General features: G+C 38.4%; 2 protein-coding genes across 5 annotated transcripts in view; both read left to right on the plus strand.

Moving 5' to 3' along the window:
- Positions 1-4785: 4785 nt before the first annotated feature.
- On the plus strand, positions 4786-15498 carry LOC103469782 (probable ATP-dependent RNA helicase DDX5). Its single transcript, XM_008417705.2, has 13 exons — positions 4786-4968; positions 7175-7355; positions 7484-7580; positions 7686-7819; positions 8337-8402; positions 9369-9510; positions 9590-9750; positions 9884-10056; positions 10815-10925; positions 11050-11111; positions 11754-11813; positions 13245-13466; positions 14686-15498. The coding sequence occupies exons 1-13, from the start codon at positions 4928-4930 to the stop codon at positions 15144-15146; spliced, it is 1911 nt and encodes a 636-aa protein (XP_008415927.1). The 5' UTR covers positions 4786-4927; the 3' UTR covers positions 15147-15498.
- A 960-nt stretch (positions 15499-16458) lies between these two features.
- polg2 (polymerase (DNA directed), gamma 2, accessory subunit) overlaps positions 16459-20999 on the plus strand; it is a 5936-nt gene continuing 1395 nt past the window's right edge. For 2 of the 4 annotated variants that reach the window (XM_008417682.2, XM_008417687.1), the window contains exons 1-5: positions 16459-17342; positions 18191-18290; positions 19063-19168; positions 19397-19582; positions 20827-20964. In XM_008417682.2, coding sequence (XP_008415904.1) covers positions 16886-17342; positions 18191-18290; positions 19063-19168; positions 19397-19582; positions 20827-20964 — 987 coding nt within the window. In that variant the 5' untranslated portion in view covers positions 16459-16885. The remainder of the gene's footprint in view (positions 17343-18190; positions 18291-19062; positions 19169-19396; positions 19583-20826; positions 20965-20999) is intronic. The other 2 variants (XM_017309981.1, XM_008417674.2) reach the window with 2 other exon arrangements.

A 20999-nucleotide genomic window follows, 5' to 3' on the forward strand; every position in this document is an offset into this window, starting at 1 on the left:
TTGTCATTTTTGAAGAACTAAAATTGGACTTCAATTTTTAAATTTCAAATAGAAAAAACAAAAGGTTTTATTGAGACATTACATTTTCTGCCATGGGATAATGATATTTGTGGAAAATTGTATTTAAATAAAAAGCAAATACTTTCTGACCTGAGGAAAAGGAAAATAGGCCAAAAATATATTATTGATAATTTGTAATACCATTCTGTTGTGGAAATTCTACAAAATGATTCAATAAAATCAGCTAAAAACTGAATTAATAATTAGATTTAAAATTATTAGTTGGCAAACCCTAGCCTAACCCAATCACAAAATGGAAAATGTGATGCACATGCTGATTTATGAAAAACAAACAAGATACTCAAACCTTAACTTCCTATTTTTAACTCTTCCCCTTTTATATACCAAGTGCTCTGCCTCTTTTGGAAAGCATCCCCATCTGAGATTAGTAAAACAAAAGAGTGAAGCCAGAACAGCAGCTTCTAACAGTATATGTTGGGAATATCTATGCAGAAACAATGTCAGGTAGCCTGTCTGTGGAGCCTGGCTGTGTTAAACATGTTCACTTTGAACAGGACAACAGGGAAAGCATGGTAGACATCTACGTGAGTACGGAAAGCCTGCGAGTGTACGACAACCCCTGGGTGGAGGTCACTTCGCCAAACCCTTCAGGACTTTCACAGGCTCAGTCCAAAAGTAAGAGCGCTGCTGATTCTGTGTAGAAGCTGCTGTATTGTAGCAACAAAATATTCCTTGATGGTTTTTGCCCTTGGTAGTTTACTTTAGATACATGTTTTAAGGTATTTATTGCCTGTTTGTTAAGTGTCTTTCGTCAGCGAAACGTCTGTGAAGAGGAGTTCTTTCAAATGGGCCTGTGTTTTTATGGGTGTGGTGTGTTTGCTCCTACTGGCTGGAAACATCTATCTCGCAGTCCAAAGTAATTTTTTTTTTTTTAATTAAGTGAAAAATATCCAAATTTGTATATTAACTGTAAGAGTATTTATTTTTATTTTCCTTTGCGTTGCAACAGACCAGGAGCAGCTGGAGAAAAATAGGAACCTGACTATTATTAACAATAAACTCAAGGAAAACATAAACACCTTGTGCAACAAGTTCTGCGGTAAGGATAAAAATCATGACACACACTACAGTGATCACATTATATTTGTTTTTAAGTTCTAGGTAGATGTCTATCACAAACGCGGTAAAAAAGAGAGGAAGTAGAACAGTTAGTTATTGTGATCTGTATAACCTCTTTTAAAAGGTTTTAACTTTAGATGTGGTTCCTCTTGTTTTACTGTGAATTGCAAACCTTTCTCCTTTCTCATTTTGGATTAAATAATAAAATAACAGTGATTTTCATCTTGTGCTTTCAAGCGTAAAAAAAACTTCATTTTCATAATATCCGTCAATAGCATCCTCAATTTTGCATCCTTCAACCTGCCTCCATTTTGTACTCATGTACCTGTTTATTTAATATTTCTTTTAATCTCTTAGTTGAGTATTTTCATGAATTATGGAGATAAATAATGACTAAAATGTTGTTTTTGGGCAAGAGCTTTTCTCTAGTAGTCAATGGTTGAGAGATGGGTCAATCCCAGACAAAACAGGACAACCAGGCAGACACGCCAATACATAAAGACAATATAGAACGACTAATTAACCTAACAGTCAGGCTTTGGACAGTTGAAAAATCGTTGGATACCACACCAGCAAAAATGTCTGCTGAGATGATCTGTCAAGAAAAGCTGCGAAAAACCCAAAACTCAGGCAAACAACTAATTTCTTGGCTCTTGAACCTCAATCAACCGATTTATGTCCCCCAGGTTGAAAAACATGATATATGATATAACATACAAACAAGCAGGGTATAAAAAGATCAAAGAATGGGGTGGCTGACATTTTAAAAAGCTCTGCTGGTCGTTCACTTTTATACTTTTGCAGTTTCATGGCAGTTCTGGACATGAAATGGTGCCAAACCATACAGAAATTAGAGCATGGATTGGCGAAGGGACAAAATGTACCAAGACCAAATGGGATGGTGGTTATTTCACCTTTACATTTAAAGTTTTGATCATTTCTATCTGACTCTTCCAGGTAGAAAATAGTGCCGTTCACCTTGTGGCATCTCATACCAAGCAGTTCGAGAACTGAAGGCTTAAAGAAACTTTCTATAATCTACTGTAAGAAAATGTGGTTATCTGACTCCAACAATTTTTTTTTTTGGTAATAATAGGTAACATTTCCATGCTGTGATTTAAATACATGTGTAAAAAAAAGGAGCACATGTTTTGCAGTGGTGAAATCAGAGTGAGTGGGTTTCTCCGAAACATTAGACACACACATTAAACCAGCTTCCTTCTTTTGAGGGAAAGTGGAACTAAAGCAGAATGAAAAATCCCCCAGTTCAACAGCACCACTGTGAGGAGAAAACAACAAGTAATCTAACATTTTACTATGTTTCCTGCCAAGAGGAGAAGCCAGATGAGAAAAAAACAAAACGTAGAGAGAAAGAAACTTAAGAAGAGATCAAATGGGTTTTATTCCTCCTTGAAGTGTTTTATTTAACTTTATTAACTGTTCTGATAGGTCAGTAATATCCTGATCATGTATTGATTGAGTTTTGCTATTAAATACTTGAATTGTGTTGAAATTCGATCTGTGGTGAGATTTTATTTGATCTTTTTTTTTTGTGATGATCTAAAGTTGCCGTATCATACAGTAACTCTGGAAGCACCAACCTAAATTTAATTTCCGATCATGGATGTTTCATCTGTTTCACACAGGACACAGTAAAGACAACTGTCCATAATGACAAACTTAAACCGGCGTCTCATCAACTAGACCAGTACGTATTTAAATTTGAAGCTTTTGTGTCTCAATTCTTGTGTGTTTTGGTTTTTAAGGTGTGATTTCTGTTATGTGTTTTTGATATTTATTCGTTTTTGCAATATTTGTTCTTCTTGGTTGATCAGTTTTCATCATTTATTCTGGTTTCTCTAGTTTATTACTATATTAGATTTCTCCATTTTTGGTTTATTTCAGTTATATAGTTTTGACATTGTTTGTTCCCCCTCATAAAAAAAAGGAAATTACAACCTCCAAAATAAGAGATTTACTGAAACAATAACAGAAATCTACTCTTTTGCATTCGTGTTTAAGAAACTTTGAAAATCTTTCAATTTTCTATTTGTGAAATTTGGGGTTTTCACATGTCTCTTTCTCTGTTTCAGGTGAAAGAACAGGAGATAATTTACATCAACCAAGAAAATGTTTTGGACTGGGACTGAGGCCTGCTGGTGTTGGGACAATTTCCACGTCACTTACTTCCATTTTGTGCCAAAACAAACCACAGCAGAAAGCACAAAGCTCCTCCTCAAACCTGAAGAAGACAGGAAACTGACCAAAAACTGCAAAAGTGAACAGAAGTGAACTGTCTAAAATGACAGCATCCATTTTTGCTGGATATGAGGATTTTCTTTCACTCTTAGCTTCACAAGTAGAAAACAAAATATTACATTAGCATCATTACCTTTCAAATAAATGTTACAGCTACTCTTAAAACCTGGTTTAATGAACATCTGTGCAAAACATTACAGTATAATAAGCTGTGTACGGACTTCATAAAAAGACACAACAGACAGGTAACTGTAACACTCACAGGCCACTTTAAAGGCCAACTGTTCAATTACTTAACGTTAAAACGTGCCTCAGCCAATCAGATGGTTCAACCATTGGGCTCAACCCAAAACATTGAGGCATCTAGATGAGGTGAACATGACTTTCTACAGTCATAAACAAGCATCAGATTGGGCAGAAAGGGGAAGTAAGTGAAAAAACCAAAATGGGACAAACTCATCCGCAGAGTTGATACCAGCCTGGGGATGTGCCTGGGCTCTGTGGGGACTATTTGATAGGCTTTTCTACTGGTTTGATGCAAAGAGAGAGTCACCTCCACAGGTTCTCAAACTGTTTTAGCAAGAAAGCACCATTAACACACAATTTAAAACTCTGTTACAAACAGAAAAAGCAGTTTGTTTTCATTTTGTTGTGCTGTCATGACAATAAATCGGCCCTGCATGACTGAGTGAAAGGTGTGATTTAATTACATTATCCAGTTTAACTTAGAAGCTGACATTTTCAAGTTTCTAGTTAAATGAAAAGAATAATAAAATTCATAATTCTAAGTAGGAAAGCCATCAACATCGACTTCAAAATCTAATATGGCTACCTTCATAAACTGATACCTGAAGTAGAAAGAAATTGATTCACACATCTAATCATTTGTATCTCAATAAATCAGTCACATTGTGGCTAACCCTCCTTTAGTGAACATGTTGATGCAGTGTTTGAATTGCAAATTACAAAGAAATAGATTATTTGTTTGCTGCTAATGGTCACAGTGATCACTGAGCATATTCATTGGGAACTGAACTGGCTATTGAACTTGAAATAGGAACACGATGAAGTTTGTGTTGATTTAATTTATAAATTCAATTTTTGACTTCAGTTATGAAAATACAATAACCTTTGGTGCATTTTCCTGTTTCACTGTTTTCAGCTTCATCAGATTTAAGTTGTTTGTATTAATTTTTGCTAATTACATATATATTCCAAAGGAACTTGAGTATCACAAATTAAGCTTACTGCTAAAATACCATCACCATTCATAAAGCCAAGAGGGGAAATAGTTTATGGTAATTTCAGGCATAAAGTAGGACCACAACGAATGTTTTTTATCGGACGCGGATGGATATGCCTGTTAGTCGCCGCCTCTGAGGTCATTTCCGCCTCGATGCTCTGTGTTTGTGAGCCGGCCGGCATTTTCTTTTCACCCAGTTCTTCTAACACCCTTATCGCTCACCAGACTTATAGACCGACTAATATTTTCGACTTAATTTACCTTTGCGTAGCAATTTTCTAAATAATGCCTGGCTTTTCAGACAGAGACCGGGGCAGAGATAGAGGGTATGTATCAATTTGCCTTCAGTTATTGTTCTTTGTGTTTCGCAGCTCAGTGTTTAGACACTGATGACGTCGGTTTCACGGCTGTGGTTTTTGCACACACACACACACACACACAAAAATTCATGGACGTCTAGAGTAGTTATTAATACTGGATGACTAAGTGAGATTCGTGTGCTAAATTGTGACCGTTGGTTGACGGTTGGCACGCGTGCGGTTCGCGGAGCCTGGAAAATAATTCACCGTTTGGTCATCGGAGCTAAAATGGCAGCAAACGGCGGCCTTGTGTCTGCAGCTGATCGGCAGCCTCCGCTGTTTTCTCTCCGGCCTTGTGACGCAGTCTGCCCTTAGCTTGCGGTTGTGTTTGCAAGGCAAAAATACCTGTCAAATAGGCTCATTTCATACGTAAAGTTCTCAATCTGAATATATTTTACTGGAGGCAAAACGACCCTCCCTTAATTCACCGTGTTTTTAAGTAGGTCACCATGTTGCATCCCGGTCAGTTTGTTCGGTATATCCAGTAATTACACCAACGCAAGCCCTGAGCTCATTACATTTTCCCCTTCCAACCATTTATATCAAGAAAATGACATTTAAAATTACATATTGGTGTTTTGTTTATCTTGTTATGTAAAAAGAATAGCTTAAAATGGCTACAATCTATTTCCAGACGAAAGGTAATGAAAGCAGGTTGTTTGACAGATCAAAACATTCCAAATTTGGCCTCTTTTCCATTTGTTTGTATTGCTAAAAACCTATTGACACGATTATCATAATATGCTCTAAGGTTCGATAGATTTGGTAACATTTGCCTGACAACACATTTAAACAGATGCACCATTTTGGTTAAAATTACTTAAGGAGAAGTGACAGGTGTAACAATGGCTGCACATGCAACCTCCACAATCTACTAAGAGAAGATATAGAGAATGTTGTTGGAAAAACTAGAAAGTCTTGTCAATGAACTACTCCCACAACAGACGCAATAAGGAAGTGCTCTGAATATGAGAGCTTTATCACACAACCAGTTTAGAGCTACTTTGGTAAGAACGAGCTTTTAAATCGAAATGTACACCTTGTCTCTGAGCCACACTGCAGTATGCTTGAATTCAACGTTTCCCCAGCGAGAACATTGTGTGTTGGTCAACAGAAATAAATCCATAATGGCTTTACATCTGTATTTATTAAAAAGTTTGTGTGCTGTAAAGCCAAGGTTCATACAAATCTCATGAGTCTGAACAACAATAAACCAGAATCTTTAAAAACATGAACTGTATCATAGATTGCTTCTGCAGCTGACCTTATCACAGATTACACCAACAACACGGACTGGCTTCTGGGCTTTGTTAAGGTTTATTACTTGGCATGAGAGCTGGATGATTTGTTCGCTCTTAGCAACTGTGGAAGGTCTTTCCCAAATGAGTGCAAAAGGCATCGTTAGTAAAGCCGCACAGTATATGGAGTTGCCATAGCAATGTCGGTGTGTGCAGCATCACATTTGCAAAGGACCGCTTGGAAACAATATTTATTCTCATGTATTCAGACTCTTCATACTGATAACATGTTTGGCCAGTTGGATGAACTCCCAAACCGGAAGTGTGTTTTTATACCAACATTTTTAAAATGTAATAATAAAGACAGAAAATTGTTAAGCAGCACTTCATTTGAAGGGGTGTGCATAAGACGGACATGACGGCAGACATGAACATGAAGGAGTCTTCACGAATCTTTGACTGTTGTCATGACGTGTCATTCAGTAAATAACACTTTCAATGCAAAGTTGACACTTTTAATGGACTTTTTATGCAGATTTTAATAGAACTTTCTATTAAAAGGGTCATTATTGACTAAATAATGATCCGTTTACACTTTTATTGGACTTTTAATGCAACTTTAAGTGTGACTTTGCATTAAAAGTATCATTATTTACTGAATGACGCTTCATAACATTTATGAAGACTCCTTCATGTTCATGACTGCTGTTATGTCATGTTTATGTCTGTTTCATGTCAGTCTTATACACACCTCTTCAAGTAAAATATTACCAAATTTTATTCTTGGCTGATATCGTCGTTGCAATTTTTAGCAACAGATTCACAGTTGAATATATTTTTTCTGCTCCAAATTTAGGTTTTGTTAAAACGGCAGATAAATGTAGATATTTTTTTAGACCTCAACATGAACAGTTAATGATTTGTTTCTTCTTCAGCTATGGTGGCGGCCCTCCTCGTTTCGGTGGCGGTGGAGGAGGCAACAGGGGAGGACCTCCTCCGGGAAAGTTTGGAAACCCCGGAGAACGGCTGAGGAAGAGACACTGGAACCTGGATGAGCTTCCAAAGTTTCAGAAGAACTTCTACCAGGAACACCTGGACGTCACACACAGACCTCTGGTGAGAAAGGGATTCGTTTCAGAGTTTCTCATTTACCTCTGCGATGTGTAAGTCGAAGTGAATTTATTTTGTAGAAGCGGAGTAAGAAACTAATTTCATCTTTCCTGTTTTTTCTTTTCCAATTTCAGCAAGAGGTTGAAGAGTATCGGAGAAGCAAAGAAGTCACAGTGAAAGGCAGAGATTGTCCCAAACCGATCGTTAAATTCCATGAAGCTGCTTTTCCAAGTGAGCCAAAATGATTCAAACCGATTCTGATATTATTTACCCCCGATATATTCAAACGTTCTGCCATACTACCAGCAAGTAAACTTGAATATCCCATTTTCTCAGGCTACGTCATGGATGTTATTGTTAAGCAGAACTTCACTGAACCGACTCCAATCCAGTCCCAGGGCTGGCCAGTCGCTCTGAGCGGCAAAGACATGGTGGGCATCGCTCAAACCGGCTCTGGGAAAACCATTGCTGTAAGTGATCGCTTCTTACTTCCTTCAAGTACTTTTTTTTCTTCTTATGTTCAAGTTTAACCTATTTAACTTAGGAATGAGCAGTATGGACTTAGTCTTATGATATTTTGTGGTACTATTCTAATAAAAATAAAGGTGATGATAAGAACAGTTTACAACTTCTTTTTTTAAGACAACTCTCCCCACAAACACAAACGCTGCTCTTGAAAAAGATGCTCATTTGTAATCCGCTTCTTTAGGACACAAGTCACATAAAGAAGTTTGATTTGTGTCACAAAACTGCATTTAATTTTTTTTTCTAAATGTATTGACCACTTATTAAGCAAACTAGAGAAAATAGCAAAGCTAACAATATTTGGACAATTTTGCGGAGTTTAAACATTAATTGGATTTTATCATGACAATAATAAATCAAAGTCTTATAATAAGAAATGTATCATGATAAACGATAATGTAAGAAAGTGGGGTCTTATGACATGTATTGGGTGTTAAGCATATTTTTTTATTAATTTTTTAGTATCTTCTGCCGGCGATTGTTCACATCCAACATCAGCCGTTCCTGGAGCACGGAGACGGACCCATTGTAAGTACACCTTGAGCTGTTATTGTCTGTGATGTTTTTTGTTGCTATATAGGAACAAATAACTTTAAAATTGAATCTAATGCTACATTCACACTGCAGGCTTCAATGCTCAGTTCTGGTTTTTGGTGAAATCTGAATATTTTTGCATGGTTGTTCACATTTCCATATACGGCTCTGGTAAAAAGCCCACTGCACTGAACCCCATTGTAAACCTGATTATTCCACCAAATATTGATTTCTGAACTTATACTGAGTTAAAATATTAGTGTTGTTGTTTCTGAATGAATATGAACTTGTTCTCTTTGCATTATTAGACGTCTGAAAGCACTGCATTGTTTTCATTATGTTGAATGTTTCTCATTTGTGCAAATACTAAATTTCTGCTTGAATTTCAGACATGTTGTCAGTAGTTCATAGAATAAAATAACAATATTAATTTTACTCAAATATACACCTTAAAATTATCACTGATAATTTTAGTGGTTTGAGTTTTTTCAGAGCTGTTTATGCGACCTGTATGTGATCTCCAGTGTGAACTGGAGATGACCTGAAAGTAGAGTGTACATCTTACAATTTTAAATTTAAGAACATTAACAACTTAATCCTCATTATCATCAGTCGTGGTTGTTGTTTTTCTTCCCTCTTGCTCGTATAAGGATGCAGAATAGTGACATTTGTCAAGTATCAATGTGATGAATGTGACCTGGCCGTTCAGGCTCAGGTCACCCTTTAAAAGATCAGATGTGTATCTGATTTAGGACCACACATAACCCGGTCGCATTAAAAATCTGATCTGTTCAGACTGTCGTGAAAAGATCAGGGTCGGGTCGCATTAAGTCAAAATCAGATCTGGGTCACTTCAGGCTGCAGTGTGAGTGAAGACTAAATGTAAACCTCTGCTGTGTGTGAGTGAAGTAACTGACCAATAATGTGGTCGATTAGCTGAAGTGATTCTGTTTTCCGTAGTGCTTGGTTCTGGCGCCGACCCGGGAGCTGGCTCAGCAGGTGCAACAAGTGGCTGCTGAATATGGGAGGGCTTCTCGTCTCAAGAGTACCTGCATCTACGGTGGCGCGCCTAAAGGGCCACAGATAAGGGACTTGGAGAGGGGTAGGCCTGCTCTAATGCTGTGATGATGGAAACTCAACTCCTTTGTTTTTATTGATCGCCGTCTTTGTTTTTGTTGAAGGAGTGGAGATTTGCATCGCTACTCCAGGCCGTCTCATCGATTTCCTGGAGTGTGGTAAAACCAATCTGCGTCGTTGCACCTACCTTGTGCTGGATGAAGCCGACCGCATGCTGGACATGGGCTTTGAGCCACAGATCCGCAAAATAGTGGAACAAATTCGGGTGAGTTTGCCTTTCATAGAGGAGACGGTTAGCTTTAACATGCATCACTGCCACGCAAGAAATAAACAAATAACTCAGTTTTTTTAATTTATCTGTAAGTAGAATTGACATTATAATAAATTTTTTTCATCAGCCTGATCGTCAGACTCTGATGTGGAGCGCCACCTGGCCCAAAGAGGTTCGTCAGCTGGCTGAGGACTTCCTGAAGGATTACGTCCAGATCAATATTGGTGCATTGCAGCTCAGTGCCAATCATAACATCCTGCAGATAGTTGATGTCTGCAATGACCTGGAGAAGGAGGACAAGTGAGTAGAAAACTGAGCTTTTCCACCAAAGAGGCTGCAGTTCTTAACCTGTGTTCTTAACCTTTTGGGTAAAAGAAGCAGGTTGCTTTTTCTCTCTCTTTTATTTCTTATTTGATCCTCTCTCTGTTTTTTGGGCGGTGGGGAGGTTTGTGAGGGACTCTAGTGCATGAAGACAGTTCAACCACCATAATATGTATTGTAGTATCCCAGCATATAGACTCTGTAATATCAGAACCTGGTTTTAAACAATTACCTGTGACATGGAGACATTTTTAGAGCAGAATCTAAAAAAAACACCTGGTGATACTAAAAGATAACCAAGACATTCACTTTCTCTAAATAAACAAGAGGAAGGGACAGTTATTCTAACATTATATAATTGTTGTGCTTTGTTTTTGCTGCTTGTTTTTATTAGACAAATCAAAAAAGAAACAAAACTTTGGAGTTTTAAACATAGCATGTTTTAATTGGCTACTATTTCAGTGAACCTGCAGCACAGTGGGCTGGGATGGCTCCAGATTTCTGTGCTATAACCAGGGATTTTGTCTTTGTGGAAATACAAATAACTGCTGCTTAGAAACTGTTATGCACTGAAACCGGTCTAGTGGAAAAGACATTTGATGAGTTAGTATACAAACAAGCAAATAGATCTAAAGAAAACCGGTTAGAGCACCTTCACATCTGCTTCCCATCATATTCCTGCAAAGATTATTACTGTAGATTTGATCAGCTAAAACTTTATTTTCTGCTGTTTTAAGGCTGATCCGTTTGTTGGAGGAGATAATGAGCGAAAAGGAGAACAAGACCATTATCTTTGTGGAGACCAAAAGACGTTGTGATGAACTTACCAGGAGAATGAGAAGAGATGGGTGAGGATAATTTTCAGTTGAATTGTTTATTTTAGGCAAAAATTGCTCATTTTTTTTAGCTTGTGTATTAGAATAACCTTAAACCGCCTGAGTTAAAGGGTCTCTATGTTATCTGTGTCTGTAGGTGGCCAGCAATGGGTATCCATGGAGACAAGAGTCAACAAGAGAGGGACTGGGTTCTTAATGGTAAGGCTGTATTTTAAAATTAATTTTACATTTCATGTTAAAGCTGGTGTCTGTAACTGTTATAGACAATGTTTTTTACTGTCACCATATCATGACTGTATAATGTGAGACAGATAATCTTTGAAAATATCAAGCTCCTCCAACTCCTCCCTAATCTGATGTTGCCATCTGAAAAGATGCACCACTCCCGGTCAGAAACAACCAGTCAGAGCCAGAAGGAGGGTCTTCGCGCTGTCAATCAAACTCATGTATGCGGTACTCAATGTGCTTATGATGGAGAAACAACTTAATATTGCAGAAAAACTATCAATCTGCTGTCATTGATGGCCATGGTAATTAGCCTTAGCATTCACAGCAGAACCAGTCGTTTATAAAGATGATTGACAGCACTAAGTCCCGCCTCCCTGCTGTGATTGGTCATTTCTGGCTCAGCAGTGTATTTCTGTAGTTGGTGCTGGGAGAAGACAGATAATCACAGATTATCTGTTCCATACTGTACTGTCAGGACATGGTAACAGTTTTAATAAATATGTAGAAAAACATATTTTTAATAAAAGTTACATACTTCAGCTTTAAAGCCATAGAATATAAACTGTGTCCAGATTCATCTGTTGGCTGATTGAAACTGTTGTTTGTCTACAGAGTTCAGATTTGGCAAAGCTCCAATTCTGATTGCTACAGACGTGGCCTCCCGTGGTTTAGGTCAGTATGCCATTGAGTTGCTCCACTTATCAGTGTTTTCCTTATTTTAAAGAAAGTTTTCTGCTTTCTTTAACTTCTCTATGCATTTTCTGAGTTTTTCCTCACCTTAAGGTGCAGTCTTTGTGGCAGGCGCTAGGCATGACAGTCCCAGGCCTCGAGAGGGAGAAGGAGGACATATTGGATTTGCTCCACTGGCTTGCCACCCAGTGGGCCTAGAGAGGTGAAAGCTCTTGTGTGCCAGTGATCCTCAAAAGGCTGCGTGGCTAAGCCTTTGTCTCTGATATGTTGTTGAAATACACACACATCTGTTCTCTGTCCATGGATTTCACCCAACAAGTATCCATCCAGCTGGTTCCAACTCAAACATACGAAAATATACATATATGCTCGATGCTGTGACATTGGCCTTGCATGTTGTGTAAGAGGTTGCAGTTTACGCAAGTCCCTTTGTTTGAGATTTGGAACAAACGTTATCTCTAGGCACTCGTTTCATGTAGCATGGGGGTCAGCTTGTCAAAATTTGGCGGCTGGTTTGTTTCTCGTGCTGGATTTCGTGAAATGGAGAGAGCAGTTTTGAAATTTTTTTTGTCTCTGAAAATTGAGACCTGGCACATGTGTTGAGGGACTAGTGGGAACATCTAAACAGAGGAGAATGAGAAAGCTGAAAACCAAAGTTCCTCCCTCGCCTGCGTTTTATAGTCATGTCGAGACCTGCCAACGAGAGACATTTTCTCAAGTGAACACTGGCTTCTTGGAAGATCTTGCCTCGATGAAACTGATGAAGTGGGGGGAGGGCTTTACTTTACGCTTGCATCGGAGTCCCGCAAGGTTCAATGCTGGGACTCTTTTGTTTGTGGTTTGAAAGGGTCCCGTTTTTTAATTGGTGCATAGTCTAGTTTGTCTTGGCAAGACGTGCAGTGCGGCCTTTAATATCAAGGTTCTTATGAGAGTGTACTGGGGAAAAACCTGAACCTGCAAAAACGTACCACTCAATGGTCCTATATTGGCTCATGAGGAGGTCCCAGTGCATATGGTTGGCCTAACTGCGTAGAAGCTCCTGGATGTCACTTGACAATATGTGGGGGATTTCGCTGCATTGGGAAAGGACTAGTGAATGCATACTCCTTTTATGGTAAGACTTAAATCTATCTTCACTCCCTTTTGTAGTCAAGGGAGACTGTCTTTGACTCTTGATTAGGGTAAGCAATAGGAGTGTGCATCGTTTCTCTCTTCCCACAGTAGTATTCCCATGGAATAGATGTTTACACACTCCTTTGTTGCCTCTAATCTTTTTCCTCCACAGCTAAATAACCACTTTTCTCCCCTCAGCATTGACCAGTTGCTAACTTTTCCCTCTGATCTGGCTGTTGTGGTGTGCAAAATCCTGTGGCCTCCTATGTATTGTTTTGCCACACTGCAACACTTTCACAGATGTGGAGGATGTGAAATTTGTCATCAATTATGACTACCCTAACTCCTCCGAGGACTATATCCACCGCATTGGCCGCACGGCCCGCAGTCAAAAAACGGGCACAGCCTACACCTTCTTCACCCCCAACAACATGAAACAGGCCAGCGACCTGATCTCTGTGCTGCGCGAGGCTAACCAGGCCATCAATCCCAAGCTCATCCAGATGGCAGAGGACAGAGGAGGTAAAACTAAAATTAATTTACCTGCTTCTGGAGGTACTGAGCGTTTTATGGCTTTGTTATTGGGGATGCACAATATATCGGCACTAACGTCAGATACAGCTCTGGAAAAAACTGAGACCACCCATTGTAAACCTCCTGGTTATTCCACCAAATACTGATTTCTGAACTTTTCCTGTGTTTAAACATTATTATTGTTGTTTCTAAATGAATATGAACTTGTTTTCTTTGCATTATTTGAGGTCTGTATCTTTTTTTATTTTGACCATTTCTCATTTTCTGCAAATACTAAATTTTTGCTTGGAATTTCAGAGACATAGAATAAAATTTTCATTTTACTCAAACATATGCCTATAAAGAGTAAAATCAGAGAAACTGATCATTTTAAGCGGTCTCTTAATTTTTTTCCAGAGCTGTATTTGCCATTTTTAACATTGGTATTGGTCCAACAAATAAAACTAAACTGATATTAACAGCCATCTTGTTGCCAATTGTGTTTCTGGAGGGGGGAGGGAGTGTTGGTTATTTTTTATTTGTTCAATAATATGATGTATTTCTGGATTGTGGGTTGTTTAACTTTCACATTGTTGAAAAGATAGGGAAGAGTATATCCTGTATGTAAACTTCTGAATTAAAAAAAAAGTCAGTCTCTAAAAAAATATTCTCGCTAAGTTTTCATAATCCTAACCAAATTAAAACAAGAGAAGTTTGGTCTGATTTAACTTCTAACAGTGAGGAAAAAAATGTGTCACTTTATTTGGACAATACACCTGTAAAATGTTTAGTGTTCGTATGAGTTTATTGATAATCATTGATTAGTTATTTTGCATGAAAAATATAGTGACATAACTGCTTCCTGTTTTACCAGTCTAGTACTTTATTTAGGTTTCTGAAGCAGCCTTTGGTTCTGAAATGGCTTAATAGAAGGAAAGCCATAGTTGTAGCCCATATCCTGCAAATACAGGCCTACTTTGAAGTGTAATTTTCCAAGAAACTTTCATCTGGGTTTCCTTTAGTTGTGAACCATATTCATCAAAATGAGTAAACACAGTCTTTCTGTATCACTTTATATAATGTATCTATATGTGGGGTTTCCATTTTGAACTTAAAAAAACTGAACTGTTTGATATTCTAATGTATTGACATATTTCTGTATCTCAGCATTGCATCTTCGGATTTAACGTACCACCACTCTCTCTTGTTTTGTCTTCCACTGATGCAGGTCGCGGACGGGGGGGAAGAGGTGGCTACAGGGATGACCGTCGCGATAGGTATTCAGGCGGCAGAAGTAACTTCGGTGGCGGCGGCGGCTACAGGGACAGGGACGGCGATAGAGGGTTCGGCAATGGGCCAAAAACCGCCTTTGGGGGAAACAAAGCCCAAAACGGTGGGAATTACGGAGGCAACAATAGCAATTCTAGCGGTAACTATGGCAACAGCAATTACAGCAATAGTAACGGACAGGGTAACTTTAGCGCGCCACCAAACCAAGGCGGCGGTGGCGGCTTCGGTAACCAGAACTTCCAAGGCCCCCCTCAGTTTGGCGGCATGCAGAGGCCCGCTCAGAACGGCGTGAACCACCCGCCGTTCCCCTTCAACTCTCAGCCGCCGCCACAGAACCAACAGCCGCCGCCACCGCCACCGATGGTGCCCTACCCGATGCCGCCGCCATTCCCTCAGTAAATATTGTAAATTCACATCATCAGACCCCAACATGAGTCTTGAAATCTTACCGTACAATTCTCATATTATTCTTTGTACTTGTTTAACGTTGTTTTGCTTACAGCATGGTTGGAATTATTCAGTAAACCCAGATGAGTAAATGGGATCATAAGTCTCCCATAGTGTAAACATGATTGCTGCACTTTTCCTGGACTGTATTTTTTATTTTAGTTTTTTTTTTTTTGTTACATTCCTCAGTAATTTATTTTTACTAGGTAATCCTGTGTTTTCACTTTCAGTTTAAAGTGATGTTATGAAAATTGTATCTGAAGGGTGCCCAGGGTACCTTTTCAATAAAAATAAGAAAATCCAATCTTGTCTGACTGGTGTTGAATATTTAAGGGAGTGTGGATTTTTTTTTAGAGGCTTACAACCATTTTGTGCCAGGTGTGTGAAGGACAAGGGAATGAGACATTTATTTGTAACATTGCACATTGAGAGCAGCATCCATTCATAGTACTGTATATAAATATTAAAACTATTCAGGTTGGGTGAAATTCTCACTTGTAATTTTTTCAGTTTTTTTCCCCTCACAGATTTTCACTAACATGTAAACTGTTTCTGACTAAATTGATCTATTTGTATGTAAACGGATCACTTTCAGCAAAAACAATAGTGTAATATTTAGTGTTCTTTTTGTAGAAATGCATCTAGTTTTTCTTACTCGACTTGCCATGAAAAGAGAAATTGATTCAATAGGGATGTAGTAACATCTTCAAAGAATCTTCCTTTGATCACCTTTTTAAGCTCGTGGCTAAAAAAAAAAAAAAAGCATTTTTATGACATAAAAATTCAAATGCATAGAGAAACACAAACGTCCATTTCAGATTACATATTTGACATTTTTAACTGAATAAAGGGGTTTGTAACCTTTACAATTCTAAAAGCTTATGTTCAGTGTTACACTTCTGTATAGTCAAATTTTTCAAGTTACAAAATCCACACAACCATGCAAATAAAGTAACTTAAGCCTATTTCAGAGAACCAGAACATAATGTAGACACACACAAAGTCCAGTTTTTACATGTATTTAATGAAGTATATTTTAATAATTTGCTAATTTTATTTATTAATATACAGTTGTTTTTTTTTACTGTATGCTACTTAGTTGCCATGACTGGCTAATGTGGTATAAAACAAACTAATTCGAGTTTACTGATTATAAAATATCTAATACAATCATTTAAACTACAGACTATGTATTATTGCGGCAGAAATCATAATTTTATTAAAATAAAATTGGTTGTCAACACATTTAGTTGGAGCATTGGAAATGTTACCATTAAACGACTTCTCGTTGCTTAGTAACCAGATTCTCTCACGTCATAACCCGGATGTAAATCATTAAGTTCCGGATCTGGAAAGCATGCTGCATGTGTCTTCATAGATACTTGATCCTGGTGTAATTTATTTTGTATATTACAAACCTTATTCCAGATATTAAAGCTGCATGTGTACCGGGAGAGCAGTGACCCTAAAAACCGTAAATGTTGCGGGTTGTGACGCCGCTCAGCTTAGCTAAATGCGGAGCTTTTTTTTTGTTTTAACATCCGCAAATGTTTCCTTCAGACAGTATTGGAAGTCGGTTACAGCAGGATTTAGGAGTGATTGTGGCCCAGAAGGTGCACATAAATGATTTTATCATAATTTAATCCTGACTTAGCTTGTTATTTGGACCGGGGTTACTCTCCACCTTCAGCATGTTGACTCTGAGCGCCAGACGCTGCATCCTGTCACAGCTTAAACCTCCACTGAAGAGCACCAGAGGACATTGTGACACAGCACCGCCTGATGTTTTGGACCGGGTCCGGACTTTACTGCAGCTCTGTGCGGACAGATACTATATTTCTCCCGGAGAGAGCAACTCGGAGCTGTTCCGGAGAGGCTGGAGCTGCAGCTACGGACCTTTGGGCGTGGAGCTGAAGAGGAACCTGCTGCAGCAGTGGTGGCACTCGGTGACCGGGTCCAGGGCTTGGGTGTTCGGGGTGAATACTGTGAGCAGCAGCCCGGACAGAGCAGCTGGAGGAGCCCGGGTTATTGAATCTGAACGTTTCCAGCAGATACTGGATCAGTCTGAGTTGAGCAGAGAGCAACTGATCCAGAAGCTGAACAGGCTGGTGCTGAGCTCTCCATCTGTGAGGACAAGTTTACTTCAAGGTAGAAACAATGCATCATCATATCATTATCATACGTTTTGGAAATGTGCCCAATGTAGACAAGAAAAAGGAGCAAATTTCCACCAAAAGAACTCAAAGATTTTTAGATTAATCTCAGAAATTGTCTAGAAAAAGTTTAAAATATCTGCTTTTGAAAATTTTTAAATTTTGCTTGAAAAAATTTGAAGTTTATGTGTTTGAAAAACAAAATAAAAAATACTAGAAATTACTGAGAAATTTTTAGATTTACCTCAGAAATACTCTTGAAAAAAATCTGAACATTTCTGAGTTTAAAAAATTTAAAGTTTGCTAGAAAAAACATGCATTTTGAGATTAATCTTAGAAATTTTCTAGGAAAAACTTGGAAACACCTGAGTTAAAAAAGTTAAAGAAATATATTTTATAGAAGAAAATGAAAAATTCTAAGATTGATGTCAGAAATGTTCTAGGTCATTGCTAAGTTTGAATAGTTTAAAATCTGCTAGAATTTTTTTTTAATCTTAATCTCAGAAATTTTCCAGAAAAAACTTTTTTTTTAAAAAAACAACTTAAAAAAACAAGATTTTGAGTTTGCAAAGTTTAAATTTTGCTTGAGAAACTGAGGAATTCTGAGATTTCCAAAAGTCTATTTTTTTTTTTTTTTTTAGTCTTGACACCTTTTTTGGCTTTTCAGAAACAGAAATGTCCAAGTTTCTTTCTTGAAAATTCGTGAGATTAATCTAAAAATTCCAGTTTTTTGGTGAAAATTGAATTTTTTTCTTTTTCATCCATCTACAATGGCCCTAATACACCGTTGTAAATTTGTGCTTCCAGGATTTATTCCGTGTATAACTCACGATGTGTTTCCAGGTGCCTTGGAGCAGTTTGTGCCCTCTCTGGAGATGGTGAACAAAAAGCTTCCCTTTGGCCTGGCTGAGTCCGGTCCGTGTTTCCAGCCTTCAGATGGTTGGTGAGGCTTCAGATACTCCAAATATCTGAAATACTGCAAAACTGATGGTGTAGCCTAAAACAGTTTTATCCACAGTTTTCATCCCGTGCTGTTATCGTTTTATTTTTAAGCAGTTAGGAAGCGTGTAACTGCTGCTGCGGCAGTTAACTGAACAGGTTGTTGCTAGGTAACCAAAGAATGAGTGAGTTGCTAGGTAGCCAAAGAATGAGTGAGTTGCTAGGTAACCAAAGAATGAGTGAGTTGCTGGGTAACCAAAGAGTGAGTGAGTTGCTAGGTAACCAAAGAGTGAGTGAGTTGCTAGGTAACCAAAGAATGAGTGAGTTAATTGATTCCACCAACTTTGCTTAGCAGTGAGAGGTTGAGCAGCTAAAGTCTTTTCTCTGCCTACATTCCCCAGAATGCTGTGCGGTTCTGGTTCAGAGTTCAGTGGAATTATTGAATATTCTATCAGCTGCCTTATCTATTGATATTGATCATGTGTCTATTACAGAATACATTGATGTTGATTTATTGTCCAGCCCTGTGGTTACTCCCTCAGATTACAAGTTTAACATCCTTAAATTTATTTCACCTGTGGCTGAGACCCTGCAGTATCTGGTGGAATCAACAAGTGATTTTATGACTGCACTTGTTGTGGTTTTAATTAAGTGATTTTGATTTTACAGACACATTTGTAGCTCTAGAATAGGACGGATGGTTTTTCTGGTTGTGGCTTCCACAAGATGTCGACAGTCTGTTTAGATTCACTGACTCGTTTCCTTCTTCCTGCCAGCTCCGCTGAGGTCGCCCAGACGTCCCTGGTTTGGTTTTGTGCTCCTCGCTCCTCGTCCCAGTGGCTGGATCACTGGGCCCGCCACAGGCTGAAGTGGTGGAGGAAGGTGAGTGCTGACAGAAACTCAAATAAAAGACACGGTGGAAAAACGTCCCGCTGAGAAATGAGTTGAAATAATATGAAAACAGAAATATTTAAATTTATAAGAAAACCGGACACTATTGTATGAATTTAGACTTTCCAGAATATGTTGATGATGATGATAAAGTCATTGGTATGACTCTTTGTCATATGTCATCCATTTTGTGTTGTCGTCTCCTTTCATCCCGTCCAGTTCGCCTTGTCTCCCTCCGACTTCAGCAGCGCTGAGGTGCCTGAAAACGAGCTTGAAGAGAAAACGTCTCGTGGGGTGAAGATCTTGTACAAGTTTCCGTGGGGCCTCGAATCGCTGGAGACGCTGTGGTGCCGAGGAGACGCAGAGCTGCTGCAGGCGCATAAGGGCGTCCGCTCCAAACTGCAGGTCAGCCTGAACCTTTTAGGCCCTCTTCCTCCCCAGGTTCTTTCTGCAATGCTGTTTCACTCTTAACTCTGTGATGCAACCCAAATAAAATAAAAACTGAAAGACTTTCTAATCAACATTTTATTAAGAACAGAGCATAATAAATGTTTAAACTGAGAAACTTGACTATTTTATGCCAAAATAAACTCGTGTCAGACGTGAAGCTCTTGCTACAGGTCTGAAAATAGGTGGATCAGAGCCAGTAAGTGGCTAAAAATGCCGAAAAGTGTGAAAGGATTCAGCTGGGGGAACACCTAGCAACTAATTAAATGAAATGATGTCATGTCTTAAACATGGTCAGCTATGAAAGGAATGTCTGGTGACATAATTTTAGGAAAAATCTTAACATTTGTGGAATTCTAAGGTTTTTTTTGTTTGTTTTTTTGTCTTCTTCTTTAGCCACAATTGTTTAGACAATATAAATGTTGTCATTGTTACCATCACAGTATTGGATGGACTATTTGATAGGCTATAATATTCATTTTGTGCTTCTTATCGATTACATATTTGGCCAGATGGATGGACACACCAGATTTAAATCTGAGTGACCTGGATGATAAAAATCAGGAATATTAGTGGAGACATCATCATCATAAATTTATATTTATTGCTTTTGATGTTGTCATTGCAGTATTAATCAGTAGTGAAAACACAAAATTGTGCAGAGTATTTGTTTTTTGTCTAGTTTCTAGTTCAAATATCTAAGTTCACTTGAAATGGGGCTAAACTAAATGACAACTTTTCAGCAAGAATTAGGAGCCGATTTTAAATCAATAACTCATTAACATAGATGAAAAAGCACTAAGTTGTAAGTTAAATAATCTGCCAGTGGAGATTTTAAGTTTTAATATGGGAAAAATATCTTGTTTCACTGGCAGATTATTCCACTTATAGCTGGTACTTTTTCATCAATATTAAAATAATTATCTACTTTAAACAAGCTCATATTTCCTGCTAAAAAGTAAAGAGGTCAGCTTTCTCTCATTTCAAGTGTATTAAGATATTTGCACTAGAAACTAGACTAAATATACTTGGTAAGATTTTCTGTTTTTGCAGCTTTCCACCATTTTCTAAGGTGAAGCTAAAGTTCTTCCAGAAAAAAAGACTGCAGGGAAATATTTTAAGTCCGTCAGGTTAAATAATTATTTTATTCTGCTGTTTCAGATAACATGTAACCAATTTTTGACTCGCTGCTTGCGCTCCAGACTCGAGATGGTCGAAAGTCCATTCCCCACGTTGTGTCTGTGAGCGGCAACATGGACCGCGGCGCGATGGCTTTCCTGTCCAACTCCCTCCAGGAGCTCAGAAGAGAAGACGGCAAAAAGAGGCTGCACCAGAGAAAGGTGAGGCTGAGCTGCAGCAGAGAAAGGTGAGGCTG

This window comes from Poecilia reticulata, linkage group LG1 (assembly GCF_000633615.1).
Source record: "Poecilia reticulata strain Guanapo linkage group LG1, Guppy_female_1.0+MT, whole genome shotgun sequence".
NCBI lineage: Eukaryota > Metazoa > Chordata > Actinopteri > Cyprinodontiformes > Poeciliidae > Poecilia > Poecilia reticulata.